Below are 16697 nucleotides of genomic sequence, written 5' to 3'. Positions count from 1 at the left end.
TTTTAAAAACTCACTAAGTAATTCTAGTTTGTAGCCAAGAGCTGAAAACTATTACCTTAGGGTCTGTCTGACTGTGGCTTTTGCTCCAAAGCTAAATCCAAGGTTAAGGCCAGGTTCTAAAGTAAACTGGCAATCTGCCTCAGAAGATTGCAGGTGTTAATCTTGAACTAGAGAAAGAGACTATAGTGTCTTTGAAATTTTAAAATAGACTTAAAGGGGAAAAAAAGTGAAAAGGCAGCTTGCTATAATAGCAAATAATTTCAGAGTTCCACTTCTGAAGTAAATCTTTTCCATAACATCAGCAATGGGAAATGGTGTTTCCAACCTTACTCTGCACACACGCTCAGCCTGTAGTAACTGCTCAACAAAATCTGGGCATGGTGGCACACATCTGTAATCCCAGCAATTCTGGAGGCTGAGGCAGGAGGATTACAAGTTAAGGCAACCTCAGCAAGTTAGCAAGATCCTGTCTAAAAAAATAAAAAGAACTGGAGATTTTAGCTCAGCGGTAAAGCACTCCTGGGTTCAATCTCCAGTACCATATACCAAAAGTTACTGCTCAGTAAATGTTTGTGAAATTGTCATCCATAACCCCCCTGCCCCCAAATCAGCTTACCCTTTTGGGAAAATACATTGTCATGAAAATACATTCGACTGCTTAGAAAAACAGTGCCAGATCATTTGATCATTCTGAATTCCTTTATATATATATATATATATATATATATATATATATATATTGACCAGACAGCATCATCATCAGCAAATATCACAAGGGGTGGGGGGCAGGGGCGGGGAGCACCAAGGTAAACTAACAGAAGAAATAGAAAAGAACTTTAAAATACTGATTACTATCTTCAGAGATAGTTGAAAGGATATTAGATTCATAAGTCAAAAAACCAAGTTTTCTGAAGGAAAGGGAAGACAAGAAAGTTTCTGAAAATTAAAGAGTATGTAAAACTCAAGGAAGGACAAAGAGTGCAACAAATGGTCCCTGAAATCTGAATTGGTGATCTGAATCATAGTCAAGGATATCTCAAAACACAGGAAAAGATATATAAAAGGTGAACAAAAAATGAGAGGACATAGATGAAAAATCCAGGAGACAATGAGCATCTAATCAGACATGTAATAGAAAATATCCTAGAGGAGGAAGGAAAGAGTCTTAAGAATATCAGGGTCAGTTGACAGGCAGACAAGAAAAAGAAGTTTTCCACTGTTTTCATCTAGATATAGCCTAGTGAAATTTCTGAATTCCCTAGCTTAAAAGAAAGTTCTGAGGGCTGGGGATGTGGCTCAAGGGGTAGCGCGCTCGCCTGGCATGCGTGCGGCCCGGGTTCGATCCTCAGCACCACATACCAACAAAGATGTTGTGTCCGCCGAGAACTAAAAAATAAATATTAAAAATTCTCTCTCTCTCTCTCTTTCTCTCTCTCTCTCTCTCTCTCTCTCTCTCTCTCTCTCCTCTCTCTCTCCTCTCTCACTCTCTCTTTAAAAAAAAAAAAAAAGGAAAAAAAAAAAGAAAGTTCTGAATTCTTCCAGAGAGGAACAAGGTATGTGCAAAGGAACGAGGAGGATCTTATTGGTGATACTAAATACAAAGATGGGAGCTTTGACCATTATTATTTTCTGTATTTTGAATCTAGAATTCTGTCCACAATCTATCATTTAAGTAGGAGAACAAAATTAACTTTAGAATATGCAGATTGATACCCTTTTTGAAACAAATACTGTAGGTTGTGGTAAAACATAAAAAGAAATAACAAGGAATAAAATACTAGTGAACAAAACAACAATTTTTGTATTGAATTTTTTTTACCTGGAAAGAGCCTTGAAATGGTATAGCTATAATATTAAAAGTAATATTGATAATTTAAGTTTAACAATCTGAACCAAGGGGCTAGGATTGTAGCTCAGAGGCAGAGTGCTTGCCCAGCATATGTGAGGCCCTGGGTTCGATCCTTAGCACCACATAAAAATAAATAAGTCAAACAAAAGTATTGTGTCCATCTACAACTAAAAAATAATAAATTAAAAAAATAAACAATCTAAACTGAGGTTCTGGGTCTTTCCCTACACACACACATTTTTTAAATTCATGCATTGTAGTTGTACATAATGATGGGATTTGTTATTAACATTCTTACATGCATATGATATAACAATATAATTTGGTCAATATCACTCATCAGCACTTCCCTTCTCCCTGCCCCCTTCCTACCCTTTCATCCTTTCTTGAGCTCTCTTTGATTTTTTTTTTTAAGTTGTGGATGGACATAATAACTTTTTTAAATTTACTTTATGTGGTACTGAGGATGGAACCCAGTGCCTCATAGGTGCCAGGCAAGTGCTCCATCACTGAGCTAAAAGCCTCTCCCTCTGATTTTCTTGAAATTCGTTCCCACCTTTCTTTTCCTTTTTCCACTAGCTTCTGCATACAAAAATATGACTCTTGACCTTCTGAGTTTTACTTTTTTTGTGTGTGTATGGTGCTGGGGATTGAACCCAGGGCCTTGTGCATATAAGGCAAGCACTCTACCAACTGAGCTCTATCCCCAGCACCTCATTTTTCTTTATGGCTGAAAAAAACTCCATTGTGTGTGTTTAATGGTTTCTTTATCCATTCATTCGTTGATGGACACATGGATATGTGTGTATCACTATAGCATAATGACTTTAATTCTTCAAGATAAATACCTAGAAGTAGTATATTTTGGTCACATGGTGGTTCCATGTGTAGTCTTTGAGGAATCTTCATACTGATTACCATAGTGGTTGTACTAAATTATTAACCTACCAACAGTGTAAAAGTTATTTCTTTTTCTCCACATCCTGTCTGTTCTGGGTCATTTTAACAGTGTGTTAGGTGGAAGAAATGGAGACAGGAGGCCTAATTGTCCAAAATAATTTTCTTATTCCAGAGAAAATCATGCTGTTTTGTGGTCTTTGGCAGTACTGGGGATTGAACCTGGAGCCTTGCACATGCTAGGCAAGTGCCCTACCACTGAGCTACATCTCTAACCTCTTTTATTTTGAGATAAGCCCTTTCTATTTTGTAACAGAGTTTTGCTAAATTGTGAAAATTTAGCTGACCTCAAACTTGCAGATCCTCCTGCCTTAGCCTCTGGAGTATCTGGGATTATAGGCTTATACCTCTGTGCCTGGCCTGTGCTGATTTATACAATTTGTGAAAAATTTAATGGAAAGTATTAGTAAAAATAGCACTTAGAACTACCAAAGCATCCAGTTGGAGTGGGGAACTAGAGGAACAAACAAACAAAAAAATCAATTCAGCAAAAATAATAAGGAAACTGTTGTATAAGAAATCTAAAATAAGAATAAAACCACTCATCAGTGATTGCAAAAAATATGGATGAGTTAAAGTCTCCTATTAAAGACAGAAAGCCTCATAAAGTGAAAATGTGACAGTTATAACAAAATCTATCTGTTCTTTATAATTGAAGTCACAAAAACAAGGCACCAAAAATTGAAGATAAACTGGGCATGATAGTGCATGCCTATAATCCCACTGACTTGGGAGACTGAGGCAGGAGGATTACAAATTGGAGGCCATCCTCAGTAATTTAGACCCTAAGAAAACTAGTGAGACCACGTCTCAATAATAATAAAACAAAAAGAACTGGGAATGTACTTCAATGGTATAGCACCCCTGGGTTCAATCTCTGGTACCTCCCCCACCCCAAATTGGTTTTTGTTGTTGTTGTTGTTGTTGTTGTTGTTTTAAATAGACCATGTTGAGATCTTGTAGAGCTGAGGCTTTTTGTTTTGGTGGTGATGGTCATTGTTCACATGCTTTTGAAGTATTTATGAATGTCCTGGAAAATAAGTCTAAGAGAAAGCAAGTTCTTGAAACTATTTTATTATGTTTTCACAAAATAACATAGTGTATCTTGGTCTAAAGTGAACAGTGTTAATTCTGTCAGAAGTTTTGGATTTATATAGCTCCTTCCTTTGTAAAAGGTATTCTATCTCCAAGTCTTCAGGTAGTATATAATCATGGTAGAAAATATTCTTTTATTGGTTAAAAAAAAAAAAAGACCCAACCAACCAATGGATCATTTATTTTAGAGTAATTACAAAACAAAAGCTCCATATTGTTAATAAATTTGAATAGCCTCCTAGAATTTATTAAAATAGGAGTAGTGACTAATGGATTCAAAAAGAAAATTTCTATTAATTAGTGAAAATTACCATCCTTTTCTTAATGCCCATTTTCAGATTAGTCATTAAATAAACATTTACTTCCTGGCCCTGAACTGTGTGCTGAAATACAAAAGAAGTATAATACAGTGCATTTGCCTATTAGGAATTTTACTTGACTTATACTTGGACAGCTGTCTGTGGCTCCATTAAAATTTTCATATACAGAGTTCTAAGACATATTTAATCTGGTGTAATTTATGACTAATTATAGGAAAATAATGACAGCTAGCATTCATTGAGTTCATCTCTATATTCAAATGTAATACTGTTTTCACATGGTAGACACCACAGTGTATGAATTAATGAATACCAGGTACTGTGCTAAAGCTTTAATTCAATACCTAATTTAATTCTTAGCATCTATGAGTTAACTAGTATTATTATCCCTATTCTATAGATGAAAAGACTGAGGTCCCAATAATTTAAATTGTGTCCCCAAACCACAATTGTTAAGTTGCAAAATGGCACTGGCATCCAGGTCTGGCTCAGTGCTCTACTGGTATGGAATGAAGAGTGTTGAGTTTGTGTTGATTAAGTTATTTGCTGGGTGTTTGCTTCCTGTTTAGACTAAGGAAGAAGAAATCATTTGCATAAATGTAACATCATTGCAGTGGCCAGGTCCCATGCCTGCCCTCTATTAGTATCTGTCCTGAGTTCCATAAGCAATCTCCCAATAGTGTTCATTCACCTCAAATAATACAAAATGGTATGGGGAGCGGGAAGCAGTTAGGGGAAATTTGACCACTGTGCCTGATGAAAGCCATTTCCTTGTAATCAGTGATTAATATGTCTTTTAAAAATTCATCTCTGTTTGCCTTTATAGAGCAGTTATTAAGATTCCACTCTGTCAGATGCCCTGCTCTGTTAGGCAGGAGAAACTCATTTGGTATGAATTAGGCAGCAGAGAAAACCCTTGCTGAGTGGGAGTAACCTGTCACAACCTGATTTTCTCTGGCCAAATGACCAGTCTTGTTTAGTTAGTAGTAATGCCATTATATTCCCATTCAGATCCCCATGACCCAGCAATTGTTTTGGGAATGAGTGCAAAGCTATCAGACACCAACTACTATAATTAGAAAAGGAGAAAACAGACACTTACCAGAGCTAACGTCTTTAGGCTGGAGTGTTTACAGTGCCTTTTTTTTTAAGTTATGAAGCCTCTTTCTCAATTTCACTTCCTAAAATACCAATTGTACAGTTTAGGGGTTCTTGCATTCCAGTTTTTGTTACTGCTGTGCACTTTCTCTTTCCTTTTTTCCCCTATTTTAATCGAAGTACAAATTGCTGTCAGCACATCGAGTTCATGTGCCAGCCACATTCAGAACAGGGTGTTCTGTGCTCTTCAAAACAAAATTGCTCTAGGGCAGTAAGAGAACAATAAGTCAGAGCTCCAGTTTAAATGATGTTTTGCAGCAGACTGGGCTCACTTGATGTGGTTACACTCGGATTGCGCAGCTAAGCTTGGATAATTTGGTTTGGTTGAACTTTGTGGAACTTAGAGGACCTTCCTCCCTTTAAGTTATGTAGACTTTGAGTCAGGAGAAAATATTGTCTCTTTTTAACTTGTTTATTTCTTTCTCTACCAAAAAAGCCTTAAGTAGAAGCATCCTGTATGTACTTTTATTCTCTTTGGAACATCATAGATCGTTTACTTCCCATAAATCATCTTGGTTGAGATTAGCGACAGACATCTTGAGCCCTAGAGACTAAGCTCCCAAGTGAGTCATGCTGCTTTTTATTAAATATTTATTAAGTGAGTATTTGCACTAAGAGATATAAGGTCAAAAGCAACCACAGGTCTTCCACAGCCAGAGCTGCCATGGTTTTCTTTGGTAGCAGTTGTTAAGACAATATACAAGAAAATAACTGGATCTGTAGGAACTAGGCATATCATCTGTATCTATCACCTAGAGAGGGGAGCCCTCATGGCAATGGCAATCTTCCTGTGCTCCAAGTGGTATGTGAATTATTGTTAGCAATCTTATAGAACTTGTCACTCGTGTTCCAAGTTTAGAAACCAGTTAACCCAGCAAAGATAGCCTTTGCTACTTGTAGATATAAAGAATCAATGGGCTGTATATCCCTGAGGCAATGATATTGCCTCTTGGTCTGATATTGCAGATAACATCAATATTACATGGTGGTAGTTTTATATATACAAATATAAACTGCTGTTCATGTGTGGGTCTGTATCAGAATAAGATTTTATGGTACTCTATAGGTAGTGACTGTTCAGGTCTAATTTTGAAGAATTAGATATACCAGAAGAAAAAAAAGTAGCCTGTATATAAGATAATAAGTATTTATGGGAGCAAGCACAAAAAAGTTCCCCTTCATATTAGACAGTCACAGACACTACTGGTTCCATCATTTATTGTCTCTTTCAGACAGACTAGTTACAATGAATGTTTTGTTTTCTTAATTATGCCTTTTTTATAGTTTTACTTAGCTTTGTTTTTTATTTTTTGTTTGTTTTGACTTGCTTACTTCACTTATCTTTCCCAACATGTTTATTAGTAGGCAGTCTTTTTATCCCTCTAATGATGGGTTATCACATGTAAAGAGAACCCTGAAATTATTTATATGATTTCAAGTACATACAAGCTGAAAGCCAGGCTAGGAAACTGACACACAGGCAGAAATCCTTTGCAGGGTCTGGATTTCCTGTTTTGAAAACACATTCAAACTTGATCAACCAAAAGCCACAACAAATATACTGATAATTTCCTCCCCTACTAAATGTGCTATCCTTTTGTGGTGGGGATAGGGGGAGGTAATACTTCTAACAATAACCCTCAGACCAAAAAAATCTGTTAACATCCCAATACTTGAAACATTACATAATACATGAGCTAAAATTCATTTTGCTCAGCAATCTTTTTCATAAAAGTATCATCCATTAGTCTAAATTAAATTTCTTGGGAAGATTTAAGAAAATTTAGGTATGCAAACTTCTAAGAACTCTCAACCCCTTTAGAAAATCAACTTTTACTCCAGTAAAACTATCTTAAGCCTTAGACTCCCTCCTGCAGAACCTAATGTGGATGGAATTGAAAATAGTAAATTGAATTTATTTTTTAAATATTTCCAATTCAGAATGACCTTCAATTTGTTGCAGGTTGAATGTTTTATCTAGAGCATTCCAAAAATGAATATAATTTACAGGGAAACATTGCATTTATAAGTATGGGATATAAAACAAAATACCATATACCAACCCCACCCTGAAAGCCAGTCTAGCTCCTGCTGTCACTTGAAGGAACTGACTCAAGATCCAGGCCTCTCTAGTTTACTCCAAGCTTTTTGGACTCCATTGTATATTTGCAATGGGAGCAAATCATTAATACTACCTGTATTAATCCTAGTGAGTTAAAAAAGGGTAGAGAGCTTTAAAGCGTATATATCCAGGCAATATTTGGGTTTTTATTTTTTTAAATTTTTTTTTTAAGAGAGAGAGAGAGAGAATTTTAATATTTTATTTTTTAGTTCTCAGCGGACACAACATCTTTGTTTGTATGTGGTGCTGAGAATCGAACCCGGGCCGCACGCATGCCAGGCGAGCGCGCTACCGCTTGAGCCACATACCCAGCCCATGGGTTTTTAGTATGTATACTAACCACCACTGTTTACTCTTCATAGTTTATCTCATTTCGCAGGCCTAAGCTAAAGATAAACCCATCAAATGACTAGCTATAGTAGTTAGCTTTGAAGCTGGTTTCAGGCCTATGTTGAGTTATATTATTCAATTCTCTGGGTCATAGAATCATAGAATTTTAGAGCTTTGAGGGACATTTGAGGTCATGTAGTTCAAATGTATAGTAAGTTGTAATTCAAAATCACAACTATTTTGGAAAATAATAGTTATCTTATTGGATGTGGGATACGTTTAAGAGAAGAGTGATTTTTAGTTTCTCTAAAGCAAGTTATTGATCCAAAGTTGATTATCCAGTATTAGTAAAGAAGTGTTTTAGGAAACTGCCATAGATTTGAATATAGGCTATTATATTACAGAAGTAAGAATAACGAATTTTCTCATGAAAGACAAATTATTATATTCCCTGGTGAATGTTACCCTAGCTTATAAGCCATCTGTTTTTCTTACTGAGTCAAAGACTGGAAGGCATAAATATTCGTAATGTTAACAGTAGTTGGAAGGTTTCAGAGAATTGTTTTTCCTAGAAAAATGAATCTAACCTATCAAGGAAAAACAATGTGTATATGTATTTTTTATGTTTTGTATTAATATGAAAGCCTCTTATCTAATATGAAATAACCCTGGGAATAAGCTCAATGAATTTGAGTGGCCTGGGGACTTAGATCCCAAGAAATTGACCTTTTCACTTTACATTTCAAAAGAGGTTGTTAATAATAATTTGATTTGTAAAGTTATAGTAATACTATTGATTCCTTCACACTTTAAATTTATTACTTCCACTAAGGAAAACAGCTTAGTTACTTATGTGTTTCCTTTGGATTTTTCATTTTTATTCATATATATTTGTGAAAGTGATTAGGACCCTTAAAGAGGAAAGAGCTTCAGTTAACCTTGGTATATTATTAAGGAAATAACCACTCAGTTGGGTTCTTGCCCAAGAATCTGAAGTCAAGATACAGTTATAGAAGGTCATTATATATTTGATATTAAGTTTGTGGCATTTTAATAATTATCTTTTATGTAATCTGTCTTGACCCTGTGTTACAAGTAAGGAAACGGTCATAGGCTTAGATTAAACCTATGTTCTAGTTGGATTTTTTGTTGTGGGGGGTTTGTTTTTTGGCTTGGGGGGTTTTGTTTGTTTGTGTCAAGGATTGAACCCAGGGGTATTTAACCATCAAGCCACATCCCCAGTCCTATGTTTTAAATTTTAGTTTTCAGACAGGGTCTCACTTTGAACTTGTGATCCTCCTGTCTCAGCCTTCTAAGCTGCTGGGATTTCAGGCATGTACCACTGAGCCCAGCTTCTAGTTGGTTTTATTGCCCACTAAGCCTCTTATTGATAAGGTTATCAGCAATTTTATGTTTAGCTTAAAACAGAAATATGATTGCTGGGTAGGCGAAACTGAGATGAGATGTAGCACTATGTTTCTTAATGAAATGAGAGAGGGGAAATGGTATTTGCTACATTGGTGGCCACTCACTCTTCACTTCACTGAATTACTGAGTCCTAAGGAGCCAGTTTGTTGATTGTCCTGTCTCACCCTCAGTCCACCTGGAAGGCTGCTGTGGTGGAAGGATGTTTGATTGCAGAGATGTGGTATTCACTGTTGGTGAAGGAGAAGACCATGACATTCCAATTGGAATTGACAAAGCCCTGGAGAAAATGCAGCGGGAAGAACAATGTATTTTGTATCTTGGACCACGGTAAGCAGCATACCAGTTCAGCACACTGAGAAGGTATCTAAAGAACAGGGATATGCTTACTTTTTCATTCAGCATTTTGATATTTTCAGTGATGTTAATACAACAGTGGAAACATTCATTGAGTCAGGTCATAGTTAGTCATCAAGTAAATTAATGGGCTTTATAGTATACAAAGGTTTGCAAGTATGTTTATTTGGTTGATGCATGTTAAGGATAGTATTACCAGCCATGTAGCCAAGTCAGGCAGTTATCAGTCCTCATATGTAATTCTCTTGTCCCTGTTCTCTTTTTCTCTAAATTGGGCAGAAGGCATTGGGAGTTGAAGCATTTGGATGATTTATTACCACTTGAATTTGTGCCACATGTTCTTATAGAGGCATCTCCCTCCTCTACTCCCCCAAAAAAAGCCTGTTCTTCCTGGATCTAAAGACAGCGGAGATGACTCATTTTTGCCTAAATTTTTCCCATTATAAGGATATCCATTAGCACTTCCAAGCTTAGAACTATCAGACACTGACAGTCTCTCTTGTGAAAACATGTTTGGTATTATTTTTAGATCGAAAATTATACCATGAATCCAAGCCTTCTATCTTGAGAAATGAACCCCTGAGAAAAACCAGTGTGTTTTGATTCTGTTTACATGAAAGTGCATCTGCTTATCTAATGATGTGTTTTCCCTGGGCTCCAAGGACTTTCATTGGTAGGATTTTGAGTTAATAAGACTCTTGATGACCTCCCTTGCCAATAGGTAATATCATGCCTTTTGTACTGTTGCCTTTGTGTAGCCTCTGTAGTAACACAGTGGCTTATTTACCTTTGTCCTAGCACTTGATCCATAATCATATTTCTCAGGTGATGTTTTGGTCATGGCACTACCCACTTGAGAATCCTTCCAAGATGTTCCACCATGAACTCTTCAAAGCCTTTATTGAGGCAGTAATATTTCTTTATTACTTTTTTTTTTTTTTTTTTTTTGTAATAGGAATTAAATCCAGGGACGTTACCACTGAGCCACATCCTCAGCCCATTTTATTTTTTATTTTGAGATAGTGTCTCACTAACTTGCCAAGGGCCTCACTAAAATACCGAGGCTGGCCTTGAACTTGTGATCCTCCTGTCTCAACCTCCCAAATTGCTGGGGTTACAGATGTATAACACCATGCCTGGCTCTAATTACTTTTAATCTAGTATTCCAAAATTATAGTAAACTCGCTAGAAGATAGGATTTATATTTAATGTATGTTTGCATATTTAAGCTCCTTGAGGATAAGTTCTATATATATTGTGAGCATATAATATATGAATCAGTTCATTACATTTTAACCTAGCTGATTAGTGGCAAAAAGAAAAGGAAATTGTCTTTATTTATAAATGCAAATAGTTCCTTGCAGGTTTAAACTGTTTGCTGTATATATCATTAATCGTTAAACCCTGCTCTGCAGCTTACCAACTATGTGCACTTGAACAAGTCACTTATCTCCCCTTCTGTAAGTAGGGATAACAGTGTCTACCTTATAAAGTTGCAAAGGACTAAATGAAGCCAGGCAGATATAGCACTTAGCAAATTGCCTGGCACATTCAAACCCTTGGTGTATCAGCTGTCACTACTTTTGTGGTGGCTTTCTCTTCCATTTTACCCTTAGGCCACCAGAAAAGGGAGATTCTGTTTTAACACGTGGTAGGGTTTCCTGATGTTTTCAGGCATAAAAGTAGCAGACAAGTTTTTCATAAATTTTTTGGTATAAAAGTTTTTTCATTACATGTATGATTATACTACTGGTGTGACTCTTTACCATGTATAGCCAGAGGAATGAGAAATTGTGCTCCATTTGTATACAGCGTGTCAAAATGCACTGTCATGTATAACTAATTAGAACAAAATTTTTTAAAAAGTTTTTTTATATGTTTTATGGCTATGATTTGCATAATTGGAAGGAACATGTTATTTTCTGTTCAAAGTGATGGTGTGCAAAGTGTAATCTCTGCATATGCATTGCGACATACTATTTATGTATGTAGAAAATCCTTACACACCAAACCTGTTCTGTTTGCATGTAACAAATTTACTTGTTTTATTCAGATTCCCACTTATATAACATTATACTGAGTGTTGTAAATATGGCTGTTGCAAATTTATGCTCTTAATGTCATTTCTATTTTAATCTCCATAAAATATCCAAGGCACCCTTTCTCTTTGACTTTGATAGACTTCTTGGCAAAATATTTTCATAATAAGAAATTCATGAAACACTTCCAAAGAACCCATTTTTTCCTCTTATTTTAGGTCCAAGTGTGAATAATTTTAACTTTTTCTCTTTCCTTCCTTTCCTTATGCTTTTGTCTTAAAACAATCCCAAACAAAAACACAGGCTGCCAAGAGTTATAGTCCAATAATGAGGCTGCATGGGTCAAAAAACTAAAGTTTCTTCAGGCCACACTTAAATCCTGGCTCTTCCACTGCCTCTTTGAGACCACTCAAAAAGCACTTCTCTTTGAGCCTCAGTTTCTTCATCTATAAAAAGAATGCAGGGGTTGGGGTTGTGGCTCGGTGGTAGAACGCTTGCCTAGCATGTGTGAGGCACTGGGTTTGATTCTCAGCACCAAATATAAATAGATAGATAGATAGATAAATGGTCCATTGACAACTTTTAAAAATGAACCAAAATAAACCTTAAAAAAAAAAAAAAGAAAAAGAAGCAGTTGGTAACAAGGATAATGTGAGTAGTTCTTGTATGTGTACAAAAGCCTAATAGGCACTAGAAGTCATTATTTATATCTCTGCTCTCTGGAAGCAACCATTAATTCAAGGACAGGAATCTTTTCTTTTGTTTAAGTCCTGGAATTCCATTTGTGGTATTTTAATTTTCAGTCAGATGAATTGTATGCCCTGGGTCCTTCTTTGCTTGGACTGAACTAGCATAATCAGCCAAATTTCTATATAATACAGACGTCAGGGTAGATGTTCCCAGAACTATTTGGTGTGAGCTTCTGTCTCTGTAGGTTGCTGTGCTCTACCTACACTTGATAGAATCATTTCATTTTAAGCCAAGAGAGAGTTATAGAAATAATCTCCTTCTTTAGTCTTCTTTAACCCCTTTGATAATAGGCAGGATTCTCTGATGCCTCCCTCTACCCAGTCCTCATACTTCCCACCACATGGACCCTATTTGTGAGTTCCTCTGAGGTAGGTTTTCTTACCCTCAGCTCTATTGACATTTTTGGCCAGATAATTCTTTGTTATAGAAGCTGTCCTGGGCATTGTCGAATGTTCAGCAGCGTTCCTGACCTCTGCATAAGAGAAACCAGCAGCACCCCTCCAGTTGTAAAAACCTCAGAATATTTCTAGACTTTGCCCTGGGGAAGGGAGGATTAAAATTGCCCCATTAAGGGCCATCAGTCTAAGGCAAATGCCAGATCATCTGTTGCATTTGTCCCGAGTATTAGCACAGGACTCAATCATAACATGCTCTCAGTAAATAGGCTTTCAGTAAATAGGCTCCCCTGTTTACCTCATTCCCAGCAAGTTAGAAAAGTGGGCACCACTCCCTAAAATTGGCTACTGATAATTACATTCTTTTTATTTCTTTGCTGAAGATACCCTTTGCCCTGCTGTTAAAGCCACCACACCCCCATCCTACCAGCTCTCATTGTATGTCTATGCCTCTCTCTGTTCCAGTTGCACCTTCTTGTGTAACCATGGAGGTGAGTGAGTAAGCAGTTTTTTTTTTTTTTTTTTTTTTTTTCCTGGAAAATTCAGGCAAGGGGTAAAGATCATAGGACAGGCCCATTGTACTTCTTCAGTCCTGAAGGAAACTAGAGGTATTATCAACCCCATTTTGACATCTTTCAACCTATAACCTGAAAGTTTGAGTTTACTAAGTTTTTTATAATACCATTTCATGTACCAAGAATAGCTTGGCTTATGGGAAGAGAGTATATTCCATTGAATACTGTCTTGATATGCTGGACCTTGTTCTAAATGTTGGGTACCAACTGAACCAGCCAGACAGCTCCACTAGAACTTCCATTCTAGCAGATGCGTGCTTCTTGAATATGTTTAATTTGTTAAAGATCTTAAATGATCCTAAATACAAATTTACATATCCCCACCTTTTTATTCAGTAAGATTTGGCTAAAAGGTATAGCATTTTATAATAGTATAGTTACAAAACTGTAAGAGTATCTCTATGAGGTGCTAGAGCTGCTACTTTTAATTTATGTGTATATTATGTGTGTTTCCTAGTATTCTTTTTAAAAATATTAAATACTGAGAGAACATATTTCTTTCCTAATATGTGAGTCTTTCCCTTCATTTATCTGACTAGAAGTGGTACTATCAGAAAGTCAGGGTAGATGTTCCCAGAACTATTTGACAATAACACTTTAAAACTCAAAGCTCATTAAAACTTTAAAAAGCACCACTACAACAATTACAGTGACTATATCTCCTTTGTCTTTCCTGCTGATAAAGCTTAAGGAGAAGAGCCTAATGCCAGAAAGCTAATTGTAAAAACAAGTAGGGAAAAAAAGGCAATGACATTTGCAATCACATTAAGCAAGCTGTCCCAAGTAGTATAGATGTTGCATTACATGTGTATGCAAAGCAGAAGAAAGCTGAATCTAGCCCAGTTTCTAAGAAAACTACAGTAGTGATATTTGGCACTATATCTTCTGATCAACATCTTTTGTCTTCAGGGTCACTGTGTGTAACTTGCAAATGATAGCACTATGCTAATATGATACCTCAAAGTACCAAAGAAAGTGTCTGGAAATACACCAATTCTTTTAAAGTTTTATTTTTTACTCTCCATTTCAGATATGGTTTTGGAGAGGCAGGGAAGCCTAAATTTGGCATTGAACCTAATGCTGAGCTTATATACGAAGTTACACTTAAGAGCTTCGAAAAGGTGAGAAAATACCAATTTCTCTAAAATCACCATAAATTACTTCTCCATCCACTTTTTATTTACTTTATTACTAGGTGGTATAGATAGCTGGTGTTTATTTCTGTGTTGTGCTGTTCATTTTCAAGTTTGTCTCTTGTCTCCCACACTGCTACTAGAGTGTGGGACATCTGACATAGCACAGCTGATATACAACCAAGGACCTCAGTGTTCTTATTTTGTTCTATGTGTCAGCCTTTTTTTTTTTTTTTTTTTTTAACTTTTTTGGGTAGAATCCAAGACTTGTTCCTTTATTTGTTCCTAGACTTGTTCTTTTTGTACTTTTTTCTCTGGGTTGAGGACAAAAAGGTTCACGTACTGCCAAGAAGCTCCTTAGGGGTATGGGGTGCAGCTTTCCAGGGCTGAAAGAATTGTACCTTTCACAGGCGTCACAAATAGACCTGACTGTCACTCTAAGTTATTATCCCAATTACCAGGTCTTAGGGGCCATCTGTCTGTGTGACCAGACACAGGAAAGAAACCTGCTAACCCTAGACCTTTTTTTCATATCTGTCAAAGTAGAAATGAGAGTATTTGTCAGTTGCCTTGGATTCCAGAAAGGTGTGTCTTGTTTGACGCAATTTCCAACCTAGGAGGCTCTTTAGCAGCAGATTAACAGAACAGAAAAAGTCATACCTAAGCTAGGTGTGTTGTCATTCTCAGCAGTGTGCACCCCCCCCCACCCCACCCTCGTGTGACCAGTGCCCCACCCTTCCTGGAGCTCCTCAGGGACTGCCTTTGTATTCTTGGCTTATTCACCCACAGTATCACCACCTCCTTTTTCTATACATTAAGCTTTGAGCTAGAAATGTGACTATTTGTAATTTATCAGACTTGGAAAGGAAATTGTCCTGTGGGCCTATAACTTTGGGCTAGGAAAGTAAGGGGAGGACTGGTTTGGGTTTTTCCCCTATCAGTGATGTCCCTAATCATGCCCCTCCTATTTTGTTTTCCTCAAAACAAACACATGCTCTTGTCACACCATCATTTATTGAGTAGCATTTTTGGAAGGCCTGCTAACTCAGCGCTGATCTTCCAGTGCTGTCCCATATCACCTTGTGGTTTTTGTTAAGGAAGGAGAAAATAACCTTTCACACATGGTCATTTAGACCTATTTAGACCTTCAGCTTTCCTATTTCCTTTTTATAGAGGAAGTCCATTCCTCTTCCCTCCAGTGCTTATTTGGAACCTTCTTACTATTACTATGGCCTGCCACAAAGAGCCTCTGCTCTGTCTGCTCCTTGAGTGTATTTGTGCAACATTGCCAGGTGTATTGACACACAGGAAGGCATGTGATGCTGTTGGGAGTAATGTTATTTCATTCTCTGCCTTGTGTTAAGGCTGTATTTATAATCCATAAAAACTGAAGCCAATATGAAAAATGCACAGGACCCTTGTTAATGAGGCTTTTAAATAACAGAGCTAAACGATTGGGAGGCAACATGAGTTGCCAAAAAAATTAGTATCCCCCTCATTCACTTAAAGTAGGAACAGGGAGCAGCTGTGACACCAGGAACACATTAATTATCTTTTAAATAGAATTTTACAGTTAGCCACTTAAACTTCACAATTCATATGCACTAAATAACACTTCTATTACCAATTTCCCTTAAAGATCCCAACAACTTTTCTAGTGACTTTTATGAGCCTAAATCCAGTTGTTGGTTTGGAAAGTGCAGTTTCTTGATTTGTGTCTTAATGGTGGAGAGTAAAGGATACACACAATATAAACTAGCAGATGATGAACTCATGTACTCTGAAGTGATTTTTTTGTGTGAGCTTTACCCTCCCAGTTATATTTTCTTGAAATTCCCCAACTATATATTTACAAGCTAGATATATAACTTTGGAGGCTGTTGTATATCTGGTTATTTTATTTTACAATGACGAGAAAACTGCTTGCCCTGGAATTTTGAAAATTCAGTATGAATATACAACTCTGACTTAATTCCCATTTTAGAGATGAAAAACTAAGACTTGAGGGAAACAACTTGAAAAAATTATAACAGTTTAGAGGAAATGTTTATAGGAGGGATATAAGGAGCCCTCGCCTTTATTGGATGGCCTCACCTTATCATTCTAAATGTGCATTCTCTCACAGTGCTCAGCAATTTATGTTCCTGTGTTTTGCCTGCTCGACCCTCTTGAGCAACACAAGTTAAGCCACA

At 36.7% G+C, this 16697-nt stretch overlaps 1 protein-coding gene across 4 annotated transcripts in view; it reads left to right on the top strand.

Moving 5' to 3' along the window:
- Positions 1-16697, top strand: part of FKBP5 (FKBP prolyl isomerase 5) — a 230794-nt gene that overhangs the window by 199773 nt on the left and 14324 nt on the right. For all 4 annotated transcript variants that reach the window (XM_081294391.1, XM_081294393.1, XM_081294392.1 and 1 more), the window contains 2 exons: positions 9430-9586; positions 14403-14493. In XM_081294391.1, coding sequence (XP_081150517.1) covers positions 9430-9586; positions 14403-14493 — 248 coding nt within the window. The remainder of the gene's footprint in view (positions 1-9429; positions 9587-14402; positions 14494-16697) is intronic.

This window comes from Spermophilus citellus, assembly GCF_964194105.1.
Source record: "Spermophilus citellus genome assembly, chromosome: 5".
NCBI lineage: Eukaryota > Metazoa > Chordata > Mammalia > Rodentia > Sciuridae > Spermophilus > Spermophilus citellus.
The sequence above is the reverse complement of the archived record's forward strand: the minus strand, read 5'-3'. Positions and strand labels throughout refer to the sequence as shown.